Genomic DNA, 21,249 nt, shown 5'->3' on the forward strand with positions numbered 1-21,249 from the left:
CTTGGTAAATCTATCAGAGTTCAAATAAGATATAAATATTAAAATTGTCTGACCTTCTCAGCAGTATTGCTGTAAAAGTCATATATTTTTATGTAAGATGCAAAGGACTTGCTAAAAAAAATTAGCCGATTGAAATGACTCATTGTGAAGGTTCTGTGTTGCAATCAAAATTAGCAAATTCATATCTATTCTCTAATTCTAACTAATCTACAAAAAATTGAAATAATCTGTGTAAAAGAAACATAGGAAACGTTTTATCTTTAATGTTGTATTTCTGTTTAAGTCTTCTTTATACTTCTGCTGTTTTTATATACTCTTTCAGTAAGAGTTTCAATATGGTTCTATTTGTTCTCACCCAAATACCCTCCTTTCACGTAGAAAATCTGACTCTTTCTCCAATGAGAAAAATAATGACTCTTCTCAAAATTCTTACTCATCTGCTTATCCAGAGTGTGTGTATGCAGAAACTTTTCCCTTGTCATTTCCCTGCCATTCTTTTCTCTTTTCCAGATCTGCCAACATCTGTAGCCTTATTGCAATTTATATCGAGCTACGATAATAAACTTGTTAATAAAACCTGGGTAAAAAAAAACGAAGGGCGCCAGTCCCTGTGCATCCTTGCTAATGCAGTCCTTGGCTACTGTACCAAGGCTGATGTGCCTTGGTGGATTGTACTGGCATGGAGGCTGCTATTTTAACACTAGATAATGGACTCAAAGGTTAAGAGCAAAGGATCGCAATGGAGCTTTTCTGGGGCTAATTACCTCTTCACTGCACTGACTCTAATGTGACATGTTTATTGCCTTAACTAACAACTCATTAGCTTAGTTGATGTTTTTGTCAATATTAATTCGTTCATTTAAGCCAAGTCAAAGCTTAAACAAAGATGTCCAAAGCTGAGAAGTGGGCAGCAGAGTAGAGTGACTTTTGTTTAGTTCACCTTTTTTCCCCCCCTCTCCCTTCCTTCCCTCCCAGCTCAGTTTAAACAAGATAAATGTTGACAAGGAGAAATATTCAGTGTGCCGGTACGGAGTTGGTGTTTGTTCGTACGTTTCAAAGCCAGGCTTCCTTTACTTCACCAGTAGCCGTTTGGTAGAGGGGTATTTCAAAAATGAAAATGCTGATTTGGTATGGAATTCAAAGACACCGTTTCTTGTTCTTTTGGAAAATTAGCCAAGTTTCCCATAGGTTAAATTTGGCCAGATTTTTTGATTGGCCAGCTTCCCTCTCAGCTACTAAAATATGGCAGGCAGTTTGTTCAGTAAACAAAAAAAATAAATAAAAATAAAAATAAGGAGCTGAGCTTTGAGAACTGCCTGTAAGAGAAAGTGGGGGGAAAACACATAAAAATCAATACTTTGTCTCAACCACAGCAATAAGTAGCTAAATGAATGATATTTTAAAAAGCATACTGTATAATAGAATCACAGTAATGATCAATTACATTTATCTAGGAAAGTTACTTGTTTAGCCCAACATTCACATTTTACTAATGGATGATTGCTGCAGTTCATCATTTCAATGGGCTTCATTTGAAAATGAAAGTAATCCACGACAAGATTCATTATCACAATTTGAGTAGCCATAATATTATAATTTGGAGATGGAAATGGAAATGGCAGAGAGGCCTTGCATTACGTAGAGGTTACCCCTCTGTTTAAAAGAGATGGGGTGGAGAGGAAAGGAAGAAGTGCGAAAAAGTAGACCAAATTAATTTTGCATTTAACAGGCTGAGAGCTGATGAAGTAACACAGTAAGGATTAGAAGACTTCCACTCACTCAGCCTAACCCGGTATTAATGCCGGTGAAGTAAATGAAAACGTGGGCTGTGCTTTGTTATCTGTGGAAAGCCAAACATAAGAAAAGTGCTTTATCCATCCCATTTCTTCATGGAGATATAGAGCAGAACCAATTGGCATCCATGAAACCTCAATGGGAATAACCAAGTTTGGATTACCATGAGGTCTGTTAGAGAATGGAAGCCCAATGTAGATGTCTCCAGGAAAACTAGACAAGACGGAAACAGTTACAAATTAAAGGTTATTTTTGAGCTTCTAGAGAGCCCCATTTGTAAAACCCACATGTGTATACTGAGAAAAGAAAGTAGAGAATAAAGGATTGATTTACATCATATCTAAATGATTATAACCTTGTTGCTTGTATCTTTACGATTCATACTATTTTATTTAGTTTCCTAATATGATTTTGATTGCTTTTTAGTATGCTATGACTATCACTGTTGTATCTCATGATTCATGATGAATGTATTTATGATGACTGTGATCATGTTTATCACTTATATCTTTTATGTACACTGAGAGCTTAGGCACCGAAGACAAATTCCAATCACACTTGGCCAATACAGAATTCTATTCTATTCCATTCCATTCCATTCTAAATGCTTTAAAAAATTGTGTCTGGTTACAGCTGCTAGCATAATCTGCAAAGACTGAGCTAAATAGAAAATCCTCATGATGCTTCTATAAGATCTAACAATTCATGTATCCCCCTAACATTCTGCAGGTTTCTACTTGCTCTTTCCTGAAAACAAACCAATCAACACACAACCATTTATGAGTCTCCTCTTCAGTACTTTCTCTGATCATTTCACGGTCATTAATAAAATCTTTCTGTTCTAAGGGACTGCAATCAGTTCCAACTTCAGCTGAGCATCTCCCTAATCTTACTGCTGGCTGACTCAGACAGCAGTTCTTAGATGCAGAAAATAAATGATTAATTACTTAAGTCGTCTTTTTATTCTTGTAGATGAAAGCAGTGGTGGTGGATGGTGATGAAAATGAAGATTTTTATCTGCTTCCATTATTATGCACCTAGTCTTGAGTAGGCCATTAAAATGACTTGGGCTGGATGCGATATTCTCTTAAGAGCAGATTTTGCTACTGGAACATGGTTGTTATTATTTAGTTTTCTTTTGTATAATGGTCCCTAAGAACATTGTGAAGACATGAATCAGGATTTGAGCAGGTCTGTGTTTCAGTTTATCCTGATGGCAGTCCAAATTCATCTCACTCAATTTTGTTGGTTTTAAGGCAGCTGTGACCTGTTTCTAAATCCATAAATAAATGTGGCCATTGCACCCAATATTTTTATGAGAGCTTTATTTGGAAAGAACGTGGTTTAAGAATGCGCGAAATATTTGCAGGTACGATAAAGATCCAGTCAAATCCTAATGATAGGTGAGTCAGTTTGATCAAGTTGGGTCATCTCATCATTAATTCAATTCTACCAATCTTTATTTATTTTTATTTCCAATCTTTATTTCCCACTTCTCTGTTGGGGGGGGGGGGACTCCTTGTCTTTCTCATGGAGAGAAACTATTCTGACCGAGGCTTCCCAAGAGCATGAAACAAACTCCTTATCCCGGCAAAAAACCCTTTTATTAATTTACAGTGAATTCTGCTCATTCGCAGCCGGCAAAGTCTTTCAGAGGAGAATTTATTTTCACACATCTTATCTGGCTTGAAGAGCATATAGGCTGTTCTTGGCAAGGAGTCTCCTGCAAACTCCACTCCATTCTCCTTTCGCTTCTCTTTTATTTCCTCTGGGACAGGCCATTCATCATCTGGTCTTACTCCCAAGTGGACCCCTGTTCTTTAACTGTTCCCTTCATCTGGCAACTCTGCACATATACACACTGGGAACAGGCTCCAGCTGTTCATCTGCCTCACTGATGTCTGACTCTGACAACAGCTGATAACTGTCGTACGGCTCTGGCCCCCTCTCTGCCTCCGACACAGAGCCCTCATCAGAGCCTTCCCCAGACTCCAGGACTGGCCCATGTTCCTCCCCAAACTTCTCATTTTCTGAATCTGCTGCCAGCTCTGTTTCAGCAACAGAAATATTTGAAAAATCAAATCGTAAAAAGTTGGATCCCAGTAATTTTTGACAATTACTATCCAAATTAGGAAGGGAGAGTAAAACATGGAAGAAATTATTGCAGGAAGGACAATCTCATTCGGTTCATTATTTCTTACACGGACATTGTTGCCACTCCAGATTGCTGGCATTGAACAATTTATAAAACTTTGATTTGGTAAATAAGGTTAGAAAAGGATGGTGTAAACTCCAAAAAAAAACTAACAACGGTATCAGCCACTTTTTTTCATGAAGGCCATTATTTTGGAACAATTGTTCCATTCCCCCTACATATTCTCCTAGAAAGCTAGGTCTTCACAGTCTCCCAGAATACTATTCTTGACTGGGATTCAAACTATTTCAAAAGAGAAAGGTGCTCCTGCAGTTGAAATTTGAAATTGGACTTTGGCCATGGCTCAGCTTGTACTATGGATAGGAAATTCATGTTGGAGGAAATTTTGTGGTGTATTGTAATTATCTTTTGTGTGTGTGTGTTTTGTGGCTTGGGGGAGAGCAGTAGGAGAGGGAGAGAACAATCTTTTAAATTGCAAAGACTCATGAGGTTAAAACACTGGGTTGACAATCAGCAAGCCCGTGTTCAAGTCCCATTTCTGTGAGCTCCTGCCATACACTCAGCTCCTGCTGATCCAGCAGTTTGTAAGTGGACAATTGCAAGTAGGTGCTTTTTGAAGACTTTCTGGTTTTTCTTTGAAGATGATTTGCTTCTCATCCAAGAAGCTTCTTCAGCTCTGACTGGATGGTGGGGAATGGGAACTCTCTACCATCCAGACAAAGCTGAAGAAGCTTCTTGGATGAGAAGTGAAATGTCTTCAAAGAAAAACCAGAAAGTCTAGTTGCCTTCTGAAAAAGCACCTCTGGGACAAGCATGGCCTAGATGTCTGAGAATCTCAGTCAAACATTTTCCCTCCATTGTAATCTGAGGGTAGGTGTAAAGCCATGGGTACCACTTTGGTGGTCAATCTCACAGGGATGCGAAAGGAGCCTCCAAGTGGGCGACCCCCTAGGCAACGGTGATGGCAAATCCTTTCAACCTGGAAGCATGGGGGGGGGGTTAAAGGACTTGGAAGTCACATCATATAAAAACAGTATGTAAAATTTTTAATTGATGAGAGTTCTTGGTATTGAAATTTGCATCTTGAAAGATACTTGGTTTGTTTGTTTGTTTAAGCCAGTGGTGAGATTCCAAATCTTTTCCTACCTGTTCTTTGAGAGCGCACTTCGCACACACGCTTGTGCTTCGCGCATGCATGCAGCACTCAAAGACCATCCTCAATATCAGCACTAGTGAGCTGAGCTGTGTTTTAGCTCAGCTTAGGCACAGCAATCCACTCTCCTGTGCAAATCAGCTGAGCTAAAAAAACAAGGGAATATAGGACAGGGAACTAAGGGGGCGGGAGGGTGGGGCCAACCAGAGTTGGTATTTGCTGGTTCTCCGAACTACTACTCCTTTCCACTATTGGTTTGTCTGAACCGGTCCGAACTGGCTGAATACCACCTCTGGTTTAAACCAAACATCAGCCTAGCCCTTTAGCTAGGGGGGAAGGATGCCAATGATGCTGACTGTTTTATCTCACCATTCTAACAGTTTCAGAAACTCAAAATGACCCTAATTTTTATACTAATGCTTCTATATAATTCCATCTTAGATAATATGCTCAAAGCCTCAGGCACTTTAAGGGCAATTAGAGGCCAGCAAAAAACAAAAAAAACAAAAACCAATTGAACAGTGCTGTGAAGAAGACTCAAACCATCATTTACGTTGTTAAAGGTATTCTTGTAACCTACTTCTAAAAAGAAATCCAAAAAATGTATGGTGTACAAGAATGTTCTCCTAAATGTTTAATCTATATTAATTATAGATTACCAGTCAGTGGTAGAATAAGCAGCATGACGAAGCAACGAAAGGGCTTTTTAAAAACCTCCATGTTCATAATTGGCATGCTTTTTATATTGCAAGCTCCAATTTGGGTCGGTTAGTTTTTTATATGTTGCTGCTTCAAAACGGACAATAGGAATGTTGTTGTTGTTGTTGTTTTGTCAAAGAACAAATACAGGCGTTCCTCAACTTACCACAGCTCACTTAGTGACCTTTCAAAGTTATAACTGCATTGAAAAAAGTGACTTACGTGTTCTGACCTAAGCTTCCTCAGCAGCACTAAACTGAGTCCTCGTCCCTATAAACCCCTTTTATTTAATTTACAGTGAATTCCTCTCCAGCAAAGTCTTTCCTCTCCCACAGTCTTTCAAAACAGTTCACAATTACGGACCTTTATCAGGCTTGGAGAGTGGCCAAGCCGATATCTTTCAGACACCGCAATACTCGACAAGAATGCAGGAATGAACTAACTGTCTCCTGCAAACACCCCTCCTCTTTCACTCCTCTTTTATTCCCTACGGGAGGGCCCATTCATCAGCCACCTGTGACCTTACTCCCAAGTTGACCCTTGTTCCTTAGCTGTTCCCTTCATCTGGCAACTCTGCGCATGCGCACACTGGGAACAGGCTCCACTGTTTGTCTGCCACACTGATGTCGGACTTCGGAGGCAGCTGATAACTGTCAGACGGACCTGGCCCCATCTCTGCCTTCAATGCAGAGCACTCATCAGAGCCTTCCCCATGACTGGACAAGTTTAAACTGTATGACGAGGTGTTGAAACCAAGAGCCAAGGTGGCGCAGTGGTTAAATGCAGCACTGCAGGCTACTGCTAGATCAGCAGGTCAGCGGTTCAAATCTCACCGGCTCAGGGTTGACTCAGCCTTCCATCCTTCCGAGGTGGGTAAAATGAGGACCCAGATTGTTGGGGGCAATATGCTGACTCTTTGTAAACCGCTTAGAGAGGCCTGAAAGGCCTATGAAGCGGTATATAAGTCTACTGCTATTGCTATTGCTGCTATTGCTATTTTAATGTGCGTTTTCTAGTTAGTCCCTATTGATAAGTAGTAACTGGTATAAGAGTTGATTTGAGATCTTGAAATAAAAATTCTACTCTACTTTTTATGTAGAAGTTGCTTAATTTTCTGAAGCATTTCAGATACAGGAAGGTACCCATGGGATACTTGGGGTCCCAGCCACAATTGCTACAACTTTTTAGGGAAGAAGAATGGGGGGTGGGGCAGGAAGGCTTTATTAGGGGCCACTCTCTACCAGTTTGTAACTCCCCACATTTACATGACAGCCATTAAGTCATAGACTATTAAATTTTGATTATTTATTTATTTATTTATCTGTTTAAAAGGTTTGTTTGTCTGGCTATCTTAAAACCACAACTCTGGGCAATTCACAACAATGACATAAAATCAAACATCATAAACAGTAAAATAACAAAAAAAAAGTAAAGTAATTGTGCCCACTTTTGCCTTCCACAAGTGAACTTTTTTGTGTGTGATAAATTAGCAGAGAAAGAAAATTGAGTTTAGAGATGGATAATGGATTAGGACTACCTTATTTAATTCTTTTAACAAAAAATTGAACAGCCCTGTCTATAAGGGCACCCTTGTTTACATTCTCCTGAGATTTTTATTAATTTGCTCTAAAGATTTTCCAATCGTGTGAAAAGAATTTTTAAATCGGAAGTGGCCAGAATAGGTGGTATATGTTATTTTCAGTAGGTAAGCAAAACTTTCTGACTCCCAGCACTTTCATACAGCAAATAAAAGTCAGGTTAAAATAAATCTCAGATTTAGCCTTCCGCTTGCCATTTTATCTCAAGCTCGCTCTCTCCCCCTTCTTAAATGAAAACTAATTAAGCTTCCTTCCATTTGATTGACAGAGACCTTGAATTCTAATCCTAAAATCATGGATTATGTGATTTTTAATTCTACACATTCTAAGGGTCCTAGGGTGGAGGAAGGTAAAGCTGAATTTTATACAGGAATTAATATGTTGTGAATTAGCATCCTTTCTCTCTCACAATTATATTTGGAAGAGTTAGCTGTAAAAGGAAAACAGGTCACCAAAGAGCACGATGTCTGGACATCATCAAAGCTGACACCAGCCAGAGCATAGAAAAATCAACAAAGCAGTGCAAAATTGGAATATGTGGGGAGACCTGGCCCATAGAATCACCAAAATAGGGCATGACTATATGGATATATAAGGGACATGGTGGCTCAGTGGCTAAGACACTGAGCTTGCTGATCAGAAGGGTCGGCAGTTCGAGTCCCTAGTGCCACATAACGGAGTGAGCTCCCGTTACTTGTCCCAGCTTCTGCCAACCTGGCAGTTCTAAAGCATATAAAAATGCAAGTAGAAAAATAGGAACCACCTTTGTGGGAAGGTAACAGCGTTCCGTGCGCCTTTGCCAATTAGTCATGCCAGCCATATGACCATGGAGAGGTCTTCGGACAGCACTGGCTCTTCAGCTATGAAGCGGAGATGAGAACTGCTCCCTAGAGTTGGGAAAGACTAGCATATATGTGTGACTAGCACATATATGCGAGGGGAACCTTTAAAAAGAGCCGAGGTGGCGCAGTGGTTAAATGCAGCACTGCAGGCTACTTCAGCTGACTGCAGTTCGGCTGTTCAAATCTCACTGGCTCAGGGTTGACTCAGCCTTCAATCCTTCCGAGGTGGGTAAAATGAGGACCTGGATTGTTGTTGGGGGCAGTATGCTGACTCTGTAAACCGCTTAGAGAGGGCTGAAAGCCCTATGAAGCGATATATAAGTCTAACTGCTATTGCTATTGCTAACTGCTACCTTTACCTTTATACAGATAACATCACCATCTCCCACAATGCAAATGACTGTACATATAGCTTATTGCAACACATGGCACATGGGGTATAAGAAGGAATTGCTTTCCATTATTTTTACTCCTACGTACATACACACATGCACACACACATATACATAATACATACGTACAAACATTCTTAGCTGAGCTGCATTTTTACTCTTGGACCAAGTTTGCGAAATGAATAGAGGAACTCTTAACCAGGAAGCCCATAAGCTTCCAATCTACCCAGAACATAAATATCCCACATTTAGATCTTGTTTTCCTAACTCTGGCTTTCTAACATGTCTCGTTCGGCAGGCAAAGCTTTGACCTATCTCCTGCTGCAACCTCCCAGTCCAAAGCTTCCTCCTCACAGCACCATTCGAAGAACTGCCATTGACCTCATAGGAAGAGGTTTTACAGTGTGGGAGCCTTATATGGACGTGTCCGCTGTGCTGATGGGCCTTTTGGAACTCTGTGCGGATGCCGAAAAGCAACTTTCAAAGTAAGCGCTTATCCATTATTTGATTAAGGAGGAGAAATGTTTTATGTATGATGGGCCTCCCTTGTTTTTGTTCGGGAGTGGAGGTGAAATCCAGCAGGTTCTGGAGAACTGGTAGTGGAAATTTTGAGTAGTTCAGAGAACCGGTAGCGGAAATTTTGAGTAGTTTGGAGAACTGGCAAATGCCACCTCTGGCTGGCCCCAGAGTGGGGTAGGAATGGAGATTTTGCAGTATCCTTCCCCTGCCATGCCCACCAAGCCACGCCCACCAAGCGACACCTCGCCCACCAAGCCACGCCCACAGAACAGGTAGAGAAAAAAAATTGAATTTCACCACTGATGGAGACATTTGCATTACGTTTGCAACAGTCCAGTTTCGGATTGGCTGTCACTTCCAGGAGCACATTTCACCAAGACTTCTCATTTGCTTCTGGGTACAGTTCCAAATGTTCATTTCAATCTGCAAAGCCACATACGGTTTGATGGTGCCGAGCTACCTCTGCAGCCAGAATTCACTCAATGCATTGGTTCCTTTCTTTCCACCGAAAATGTATCCTGGTTTCTAGGAAACAGTTCCATCATACATTTATAGTTTAGACTTCATAAGGAAGTCATGGTAGTTTTTCTACTATAAGTAGTCTGAAATCAGGAAGAAAAGGCAGGTACAAAGAGAGAGCATGTCAATATATTAATCTTAAACCAATAAATCATGGTTTATCAATTTAATTGTGCTTGTGAGTTGAGCCAAGTAGTGAATAAACTTTTTGTCTCCCCCGGGAGTCTAAACTGCACATTCCCTGTATCTTTTCCATTTTGCTTAAAGTAGAATTTGCTTCATCTCATTGGTTTTTGATGGCATGTCATTGTTATTTTCTTAAATGTAGCAATAGAGAAACTTCTCTCCCTCTCTCTGTTGTATTTATATTTATATTTGTTTCATGACCTGCGATTGGATCTCGCCCTGTTAAGGCCATTAATTCACACATACATCGTGACTTCAGTGGCAGTCAATATGCATATTTACTATCAAGGTAATTTAGAAGAATATGTCCATCCTTTAGTTCTATTAAAAATACACTCAAATCTGTTTGAAGTGGTTAAATTTTAGCATGACGTAACATAACATTCTACAGAGGATGGACAAATACCTGGAGATAAATTGTGTGTGTGTGTGTGTGTGTGTGTGTGTGTGTGTGTGTGTGTGTGTGTGTGTGATTGTCTGAAAATGTTTTCTTTAAAAATGAGAACATTGTTCTAGATTATTCTTCCATGGAAATATAATTTAAAAATCAGTTTAATGAAAGCTTTCAAAAATCCTGAGTTTCTGATTTCTTTCAGAAAAAACGTCAGTTGCCATTCTGTGTTGAAATTCTTAAAAGAGCTATTATTTTGACTTTTTAATTGACAATTTTACATATTTCTGTTTCAACATGAAACTAAGGAAACCAAAACCACAAGTAATTGAGCCTATGAGACTTGGGAGTGAGCATGGCTTACATTCTGGGGCCTATGGTTGTCCCACTCCCAGACCTCCCTCAACTACCTCCTTCCTCTTCCTTCTATAAAGGTTATCTATTACAATCTATTTACTATTCCTTCTTACTTATTTGTGGCAGGCTTCACTGGGTCAAACTAATTATGGGGCACTGTGGAGCTTCCTTGTGAATTGTTTTTTTTTGGGGGGGGGAAATTTATTCAATTTTGATGGTGATGGAGGCAGTCACATGACCCATATTAACTTCCTTATCTATGCAGTTTTTCGACAATCTCCTGGAGGCATCGCTAAGATTATGTCACTGGATGCTGGTGCGGCCCTCCTGAGCTCCGTTTTCATCGTCAGAGGGTTGCAGGACGCCGTGACAGCTGAAAACGGAGCTCAGGAGCCCATTTTCTCTGGCAGAAGAACTGCGGGCCAGTCCTTCATTATTTTCAGGCTGGCCCTGCGGGCCAGATCTAAGCATCCAACAAGCCAGATCCATCCCTGGGCCTTGAATTTGACACCCCTGCTGTAGAGTAAAGAATCCAATGTGAACTATGGGGCTTAAGCAGAACTTCCATACCAGTCAGGCTGGTCACTCCAAAGAAGAATGGCAACCGACAATATCCACCGCAAACAAGAAAGAGAAATAAGCAAAGAAACATAACAGAGATAATTTAATTGCAGTCCTTAAAAATATGATTAATTCACGTGGAAAAGCAATCACCGCAGGTATGGACCAAGCAGTGAATATAAGAAAAATCAGTACAGGTAAATAAATCTGATCTTTGTTTATGAACTTGAGATATGTAAAACATGGTATATTAAACCTATGGATAAGATCCATCTATGTACAATTTGCAGAAAAATTAAACACATTCCATTTTATATGTGGAGAGTATATCAAATGCATGAAAAGGATCATAATCTATCATTACTCTTTATTAATGTGATAGCACGATGTATATAATCATAAACCATGATCAAAACTGTTTCTAAAATTATTAACTTGGCGTAACATTCTTCTTCTGTAGGCTAAAGGTAGATGCCATTATGAATTAGGATTATTTTTAAAAAGCTTATCATAGCAAGATTTTTTTTAATTCAGAAAAAGTACGATAAGAAGAAGAATCTATTTGCAATAACAGTTGAAAAAAATCACACGTTTTGCTTTTAATTTTTCAAAATCCCACTCACATAATTGCATGTATCCATGTATTTTCTTACTATTGTAAAATCATACCTAAATAACTTCCTTTTGAATTTAACATATGCTTAATGCAACCAAAAAATTAAATATGCATTATCTCTAATATTCTAGAACCTAATCAGAGGATTTTAAAAAGTAGTGAAAATTATCCTGATCCATGTATAAAAATAAAATATTTCTGTATCATCTCTTAAGATCTGCTGCCTTCATATAATCATGAAGTGTCTGATAAATAGGCAAATCTAAAAAAAATGATAAATTCTTGAGAAGAAAAATCAATAAAACTATAAAACAAAAAGAATTTTTCATAGACAAAGATATAAAAAATATTGTGCAGTTATCACAGTGCTTAGACAAACCAAGCCGTTCCAAAGAGTTTCCAGCCTAATTGTGCAACAATTATATTTTTACTTAAATATCTTCCTGCTTTATGGAGGAAGTAAGAATTAATCATTGTCCTTCTGCTCACATCCTCTGAGCTATGAAAAAATCCTTTCCATGATGGTAATAAAATCATTTTAAAATCATTCTCTGTAATTTGAATTATCTGTGCTTAATTCTTGCCTCATAAAACATAACATTCTTGCTCAATTTTTACTATACTAGAAAAAAGACATAATAAAATATAATATTGAAATGTAGTTTGTATTTTAAAATTAATATTTCCCTCTAGAGAATTGGGGATGACAAAGTCATACTGCTGAGTTTTATTTCTTTCCCTTTCATTCCTGTGCAACTAAGGTGTGCCACATCTTTAGATACTTGTATGTAATAAAACACATTTTTGATTGTTACCAAATTTCTTCAGTCTGTTCTAAAATGTCAGAAAATGTTTTAAAACCTCAAGTAAGTGGGTTTTTTAATTGTGTTTTCCCCACTGTCTTCCAAAATATATTCAAATCGTAATGTTCTGGGGTAAGCTTCTTTCTCTAAGCGTTCTCCAATTCAGCTAAAGTTTTTGCCAATATAGACAACTAATGTAGCTTATCTCATTTGATTCTTTGTCCCTTTTCTGAATTATTTAACACATAGGACAATGATGCTGCTCATTAATATTAATTATGTTTAAACATTCTACCCTGATTTTTAGAATCACAAAACAGGAAATAATGCATTAAAATGCAGTATTAAAAATAAATTTAGAAGCGTCATGAAAGTAGAGATCATTAAGGTCATTATAAACATTTTGAGTAAACTAATGCAAAATTGAAGATTATTGTCTGAATTGCGTATAGTGTTCTCATTTGATATTATTTACTTAGAAAAAAAAGAGACTGAAACATCATCTCCAGGACAAGAATTATGTTTTTATCTGTGTAACATTTGCTTAAAATTCATATTCTACAGCTTTTTGATAATGATGATGACCCATCATCAAAAGTAATTTGGTTAATTTTTAAAAGGGATTTATGAATATGTCTTCAGTCATTTTCCATCTGACTGACTTGATATGCTTTTTTCCTATCAGATTTTTAAAGTTTGTAAGATAGTTGTTGATTCTTTGTTAATTGAGGGCAAATCAAAGTTTTCCTATTGTTTTCCTCAAAGAGTCATAGCCTCAACATATGTTTTTATATGAACAGATGTTTTTATATGAAGTTGAAGCTATATGAACTCAAATGAAAATGCAGGTTTTAAATTTTGATTGGCAGAAATTTTGATTCCTAGATGTGATCCTTTTCTTAAATTACCCACTTTATATAGAGGACATATGTGCCGTTCCCAAAACATTGAGGGCAGATTATTTTCTCCAATTCAGCAATGGTGTTCCTTTATATTGCATTATTCTTGTGTTGTTGTTGTTGTTGAACATTCTAGCTACCTTCCTTAAACAAACTTTTTAGGTTTGAGGATGCTGATATCAGGCGAGGATAAATTGTAAGGCATTATTTAATTTCTGGTTTCGGTGAAACGGGAAATAAGTGTATGTTATTACTACCAAGCTGGGAATTGCGAAAGTAAAATATTTTTGTCTCCTTAGAGAAGAGCTAGGCATGTGTCCATGTAAGATTTTTGTGTCTGTTTTGAGCAGAGCTTCCATAAAGACAAAGTATAGTTTTTCAAGATGCTATTTTAGGCTCCCTGGTATACCTCTAGCTGTCATAAAGATTAGTATTGCTCTCTGTATACAGAGCTGCTGAATAAATGAATGTATCAGCATGTAGCCTTGAGGAGACCGATGCAATTTTCATCATGATAAATTGCATAATAAGCGAGAAAGTGTTTGCTTATTAATCCATAACAAGATTTAGATTGAAAATGGCCTGTTACATCCGTGACAGGTACTGTACTGACTGCAGAGGGACTTAAGAGGGAAAGAAATGGAGCAACAATGTGTACAGGGGGTTAAGTGTCCATCTTACCCTCCCGATGCCCTGCTGAGCTGCCCCTTTTTTGTGCCTGATTTACCGTGCACACAATAACAGCGCACAGCTGCCTCACTTCTGTCTGTGATGTTAAGCATGGTTTATAAAGGAGCTTTTATGTCGAGCGTGTGGTTCCGAGGCGGAGGGGGAAAAAAAATCACTTCACATTTATTGACAAAGGAAAACACATGCAGTGTTTATCTTTTTGTGTGTTTGGTGTGTCCGTGTGTGCGCGTGTGCGCAAGTGTTGAATAAAATACATAGCTAAGCTGCAGTGTGCAGATCTTTGAATTTCTTCTTTGCACTTTGGCAGTTCTTTCCCCCTGCCGTCGCCTCCATTTCCACCTCCACCTCCACTCCATCTCGACTTCCTCCCCAGAAAGGTTTAAATTATGGGAAATGTGTTAACTGCACCAGAGAATTAAGAGTATTTAACTAGTGTTTATTCAGCTTTGATTCTATGCTTAAAGAGATTTTAGAAATCGTCCTGATCCACAGTTTCCAGTTATAAGTATGCAGTTTAATTCATCTTACTTGGATGTAGTTTGTCCAATGAACCGCTGTATAATTAAGCAGCTGAATGTATTTATTAATTTAGATATTTGGTTTAACCTAAGGAATTTGCCAGTATTGTTTCTTGCTTTGCTTCTGTTTCTTTCAAGAGCTTTATGAAAACAGAAGTCTTTCCATTTTCACATTAAAATAACCAGTTAAAGTGCGGAATGTGAAAGACTCCTTAATATGGAAATGTACCAAAATGTGCCTGAATATGAGAAGAATTCTAATAGTTATATGCTTCTGGGATTGCCTAACCAGAGAAAAACCAGTCATTTGCCGTTAAGTCAAGCTATAGTATTTTCAAATGGGAATGAAAGGATCGTGAGGAAAATCCATGATTTTTCTCATAGAAACTTCAGTGAGTTAATAGTAGAGCATATGCTCTATGATATATGCAAATTTCAGTACTGTATGTCTGACTTGCTACCATGGAAACTTTACAAATTATAGAATTACTTTAGAATTTTATCAATTCATAATGAGCTTTCCATTTCAGAATTTTGTCCATAATTCAAGTGTGTGTGCATGTGTGTGTGTACGCTGGTCTTGTTGTATTCGGGTCTTTTCCTGTAAGATTGAGATTGTTTTGGCAACGTTTTGGCGAGGTCTCACTCGCCATCTTCAGGCTGGTGTTTTCGGCTTTCTGTTTGTGTGAGTAAACTTTGCCCCTAAACCTACACTCACCAAAATCAACTCAGATGAAGCCAATAAAATCAGACTTGCAGTCACCAACGTCCTTTGCTCCAGTAATCCACCCAGAAGCAACTTACAGCAAGAAGAACAAAAAGCACTCACCAACCTGAGGAAAGACAACAATCATTCTCCCAGCAGACAAAGATAACGCCACAGTGGTGATGAACACATCTGACTACCAAGCCAAACTATCCAACCTACTCCAAGATCCTGCTTACAAACCTCTAAACTCAGACCCCACCACCTACCTGGAAAAAAAACACCATATCCAAAATAAAAGCCTCTCCCATAAGTGAAGAGATCCACCAAAGAATCATCCCCAGAGAGAAATCTTCCAGATGCCCCAAACTCTATGGCCTCCCCATGATGCACAAAGAAGGAACACCACTCAGACCCATAGTCAGCTCCATAGGCTCACCTCTACAGAATCTTGCCAAATTCTTCACAAAACAACGCCAACCCTATGCAGAAACCATCACCTCACACGTACAAAACTCACTCTACTTCATAGAAACAATAAAGAAACAAAACCTACAACCCAGCGACCTACTCGTGAGCTTCAATGTCATAACCCTCTTCACCCAAGTACCTATAAAAGAAGCCTTGACAGCTATCCAGAACAAACACAACCCCCCCCCCCCTAAACACACCTGGACCTGACCAACCACTGCCTAACCAACACATACTTCATCCATAATGGACAAAGATACAAACAGAATGCGATCACCCCTCTCACTCGCCATCGCAAAATTATACATGGAACATTTTGAAACTAACGCTTTAAATAAATCTGAACACAAACCCAAACTCTGGCTTAGATATGTAGATGATACTTTCGTAATTTGGCCACATGGGAAAGAAAAACTGGACAACTTCCTCACACATCTCAACAGCCTACACCCCAAAATACAATTCACTATGGAAATAGAAGCTAACAACCAACTTCCCTTTCTGGATGTCCTAATCTCCCAAAAAACCAATGGCTCCCTAGGACACACCATCTACCAGAAAAAAACACACACCAACCACTGCCTAAACGCACAATCCCATCACCACCCTGCACAGATCAATACTCTAGCCAAGACCCTCATCTCCAGAACCAAACGCCTAGCCGACAAAGACCACCTGAAAACTGAATTACACACTCTCACAAATGTATTAATCTCCAACGGATTCCAAAGAAAAACAATTACCAACCTAATCCAAAGGGATACTCCCCCCAAGAACCAAGACACAGAACAGGACAACGGCATCACCCTCCTCCCTTACATCAAAGGCACCACAGATAAAATCGGCAAAATTCTCCACAAACACAGACAGCCTTCAACACTGACCAAAAAATAGCCAACATCTTAAGAAACCCCAAAGACAAAATCCAGCTAGAAAACCAAGGAGTCTGCGAAATACCATGCAAAATCTACCCTGCAACATACATAGGACAAACTAATAGGAGAATAAATGCACGCATCGCAGAACACAAGAACGCAGTAAGAAAAAAAGAAAAAAATCCTCCCTTTTCCACTTCAACTGAACACTTCAACAAGGCAATAATTATGGAAGCCATTGAAATAGAGAAACACCCCCACAACATGAATAAACGCGATGATACCTCCCACCTACCAGACATCTAGAAACCAGCCCTAGTCAACAAACGAACCCCACCCACCACCCAGGCCATTACAATGCAAAACAACAACGGACAGACAGACAGCACCAATCAGCACCAATCTACCAATCATGATACAGCCAATCAATCCACTTACTGAAACAAAGCCAGCACTCCACACACCCCCACCAAGGTTTATAGAAAGCAGCTCCAACCACGCTTTACTCACACAAACACAAAGCCGAAAACATCAGCCTGAAGATGGCGAGTGAGACCTCGCCGAAACGTTGCCAAGACAATCTCAATCTTACACGGGAAAAGACCCGAATACAACAAGACCAGCAAACCTACATCCGTGAAAATCTATGAAAAGAAAAATATAGACCGTGTTTCCCCGAAAATACGACAGGGTCTTATTTTCTTTTGCAGCATGAAATATGGCCTTGGACTTATTATCAGGGAGTGCGTATTGTTTTGGGATTGCTGGGTGGCTGCTCCCTTGTGAGCGGGCTCCTGAAGAGCCAGGCACAGCCTCAGGGGCGAAGCAGCTCTAGAAGTGGTAGGCTGGCTGCCGGACAGAGAGTCTTCCGGACAGAGAGCACTCCTAGAGTGGCCGATGCTGGAAGACTCAGCAGCCGATTTTTGGAGTTTGGAAGTTATCCTCGGAGCATGGTGGCGGCGGGCGGCAGTGATGCCCTGGGAGAGTTGCACAAGGGCTTTGTGAGGCTGGGGGTGGAACACGTGCTCACACAACCCCCCTTTCCAACCGGGCAGAGCTCCATGCACTGACCTCAAGGGTATCCCAAATATGCCATGCTGTGGGAGTTGGGAGGCGGGCAGAGCGCCACGTGGCTTGGTGCCTTAGTGATACCCCCTAGGTCAGTGAATGGCACTCTGCCCGACTGGAGAGGGGATTTGCTGGGCGGCTGCTTGTGAGAGTGGTTACGTCATGGCTGCTTTGCCCCTGAGGCTGTGCCCAACTCTTCGGGAGCCTGCTCGCAAGAGAGTAGCCGCTCGGCAACTCCCCCCTCCGGCCAGGCAGAATGCCACTCCCCAACCTAGTGGTATCTCAAAGGCAGCAAACAACGTGAGCGCCTCCCCCCTCCAGCTCCACCGGCTTGGCACCTTCAGGGTACCGCTAGATTGATGAGCGGTGCTCCGCCTGGCCAGAGAGGCAGGGTTTTCCAGGGGATTTATTTTCGGGGATGGATTTATATTTTTGCCCACGCAAGAAATGTGGCAAGGCGTTAGTTTCAGGACAGTTCGTATTTTCGGGAAAACACGGTGTGTGTGTGTGTGTGTGTGTGTGTGTGTGTGTGTGTGTGTGTGTGTGTGTATTCTTCCTTTCTTCTTTACTTCCTCCCACACACCCTTCCTCCTTTCCTCCCACACATCCACACCCTTCCTCCTGCCTCTCTCTCTCTCTCCCTTCCTTCCTTCCTCCCTTCCTCCTCCCTCCCTCTCTCCCTTTCTTCCTCCCTCCTTCCCTCCGTTCCTCCCTCCCTCCCACACAGCTTTCCCCCTCCCTCCCTCCCTTCCTTCCTTCTTCCCATACCCTCCTCCTTCTCTCCCATCCTCCCTCTCACACACCCTCCCTCCTCCCACACACTCACACCCTTCCTCTTTCCTCCCTTCCTTCCTCCCTCCCTTCCTCCCACACACCCTCGCACCTTTCCTCCTCTCTCCCTCCCTCTCTCCCTTTGTTTAGCGAGATTGACAATATTTTAAAGAAATAGTAAGCTACCCGGTACCTCTGGTGACTCATATGCTTGTGGTACTTCTGTTATTGTTTACCAGGTTCACTAACCTTATCCAGAAACTGAACAGAATGGATAAAATTTGTTGTGGTGGGGAAAGTTAATGAAAGAAAGAGCAATGGATCAGATTCATCCAAGGCCAACAGGGAAAAATATTGTAGAAAAACTCCCTCAGTACATCCCTATGTAGCAGTCAGTTGGATAACAGTTCACAGTATTGTTGACTTCATCCATTCTTAGCTTTCTTCCCTTCTAATCACATCAAGCTTCATTCATGCTCCCCAGTGCACATTCTCGCCTAAATGTACAAGGAGAGAACAAAAATACACCCACACCAGAAACACACACACACACACACACACACAAACACACACATCACAAATATGAGGTGTCACTTTATTATCAAAAAGAGTACATGTATCTCATATGGCTGTGACTGGTAAAGAGTTTGAGGGGGGGCTTCCGAAGCCATTCTCTGCATGCTTGAATCCTGTGTGTTTTGAATTATTTATAATTAAAAAAAAGACGGGATAGAAATAAATAAAAAATAAATACCCGATGGATATAAGAAAACTGTCCTTGCCCCAGGTCAATTTATTTGCACCTCTAGCCCACAATCCTCTCCTCTGGTTTTGCGTTTTTCTTTCCTTCTGCAGAGGAGGCATCCTCAGCTGCTGTTTGATCCCTTTGACAGAACCGAGTTCTCTCTCTCTCTCTCTCTCTGCACAGCAGATGTCCCACTATTGTCCCCATGATCCTTGCCCAAATCCATACACACAAGCTACAGTGACATTTATTACTCTTACTATCAGCAGGTCTCCTGCATCACAGCTACCTTGCATGCGTGGAAGGCGCTCTTTGTATTGGCCATGCAGAGGAGAGAAAAAAAATCCCTCAATGAAAATCCCGACTGTAGGGCCGACCAACTCAACACTCCCTTGTTCGTATTAGCTTTGCATCTGCTTTTGATTTGGCCCTGGGTTTTGAGGCAGTGTGCCTGCTCCTTCATGCGCAGTTCTTGCTCCGATAGACCAGCTGGCTCAGCTACAGGAGGGGGCTAATCTCTGGCCACATACTAACACTAGAGAGTGTCATTAATGAATTAATAAGGAGCCTGTTGCTTTCAGAAAAATCTATGCCTTCCCATCAGGAAGAGGGAGGAGGAAAAGAATACATTCCGGGGTGTTTTTTTTTTAGCTCTGAAAGTCATAAAACACGAGAAAGGTACATTAAGGAGATTGCATTTTAAATTAATTGCTTCTTTCTGGTGTTTCTGCCCAGCATCCACCCACCTCCGCTCAGCCTCTCAAAATTGGTCCATATCTAACGTGACAGATTGGTGAGAGAAAACGATGAGAAAATATTCACGTAGACTCAAATTGAGAACGGAAATGTAAACAGCGCACGGCTCTTTAAACACTACAAAAGTTGCAGCGTGCGTTTCCTTTGGGAATAATGGACTGATTCTTGTGACGGCCGTTTGTCAGTTCTGCCTGTATGTAGTCGTGAAGTGAATCACCACAAACTTGCTAAGTGTATTGTCACATGACTGTGACTTGCGACTTCCCGCCAGCTTCCCCATTGATTTGGCTTTTGGGGAGCTGCTGCAAAAGGTTGTACATGTCGATTGCGTGACAGAAAGTCACTGCGATCGTTTGTAAATGTACTGCACATTGGTTGCCAAGTGGCAGAATCACAATTGTGTGACTGCAGGGATGTTGCAACAGCTGCAACTTTGAGGACTGGCAGTAAGTCTCCTTGTTCAGGGCATGGTAACTTCGGGCACCGAACAAACCATCAGTAAATGAGGACTACCTGTAGGTATTACTGTTTAATTAGACAGTGATGGTCATCTGAAATTCTGAAATATCCAAGTAAAAAAGACGATCTATTATTCTCATTTGTGAAAACACATTCAGTCTAACTTGTCTTTCCTGTCAAGTGCAGAAAATCAGGAGTCCAGGCACAGAATATAGGTTTATTGTATGCTAAAGCTCTCTGAACTACTAACAGTCAACGCAAATAGGTGGTAGATAAGAGAATTTAAGGTGGGCTGGACTTATATCTCTTTTGAGCACGAAGGGACTTGGAACTGATGACACATTTGACCTCTTCCTTGGACTCTGTCTGGTGATCTCCTACATTTTCCTTTTAAGTATTTTCTTAGTTTTTAGTTTTTAGTTGAGGTTCCTTCTACCAACAAATTATGTTCCCATGATCAAAAGTCTCTAACAATTATTCACTGGAGTTTGCTAACTGGCACTGGAAGTCCTTAAGATGTGGCCCTAACTAACAATGTATGTATATTGTGGCTGCCACCTGGGGAGTCTTTCCCCCTTCTGCCCAGCTGATTAGTCCTCAGGCCGCCTGTGTGAAGGGGAACATACTATTGTTTGAAAGAAATCAAACAGTAACCTTGAGCAATCTCACTGGAGATTGAGAAAATGGGTTCACACCAGAGGTGGTA

At 40.4% G+C, this 21,249-nt stretch overlaps 1 protein-coding gene across 2 annotated transcripts in view; it reads left to right on the top strand.

Annotated features, from left to right (window-relative positions):
* The window catches only part of WDR7 (WD repeat domain 7), a 239,759-nt gene that overhangs the window by 160,426 nt on the left and 58,084 nt on the right, over positions 1 to 21,249 (top strand). For both annotated transcript variants that reach the window (XM_087715346.1, XM_087715347.1), the window contains one exon: positions 8,932 to 9,118. In XM_087715346.1, coding sequence (XP_087571472.1) covers positions 8,932 to 9,118 — 187 coding nt within the window. The remainder of the gene's footprint in view (positions 1 to 8,931; positions 9,119 to 21,249) is intronic.

The sequence above is a fragment of the Thamnophis sirtalis genome, unplaced genomic scaffold, assembly GCF_051295495.1.
Source record: "Thamnophis sirtalis isolate CommonGarterSnake01/CBP01778 unplaced genomic scaffold, rThaSir2_p1.2 scaffold_5, whole genome shotgun sequence".
NCBI classification, from domain to species: Eukaryota; Metazoa; Chordata; class Lepidosauria; order Squamata; family Natricidae; genus Thamnophis; species Thamnophis sirtalis.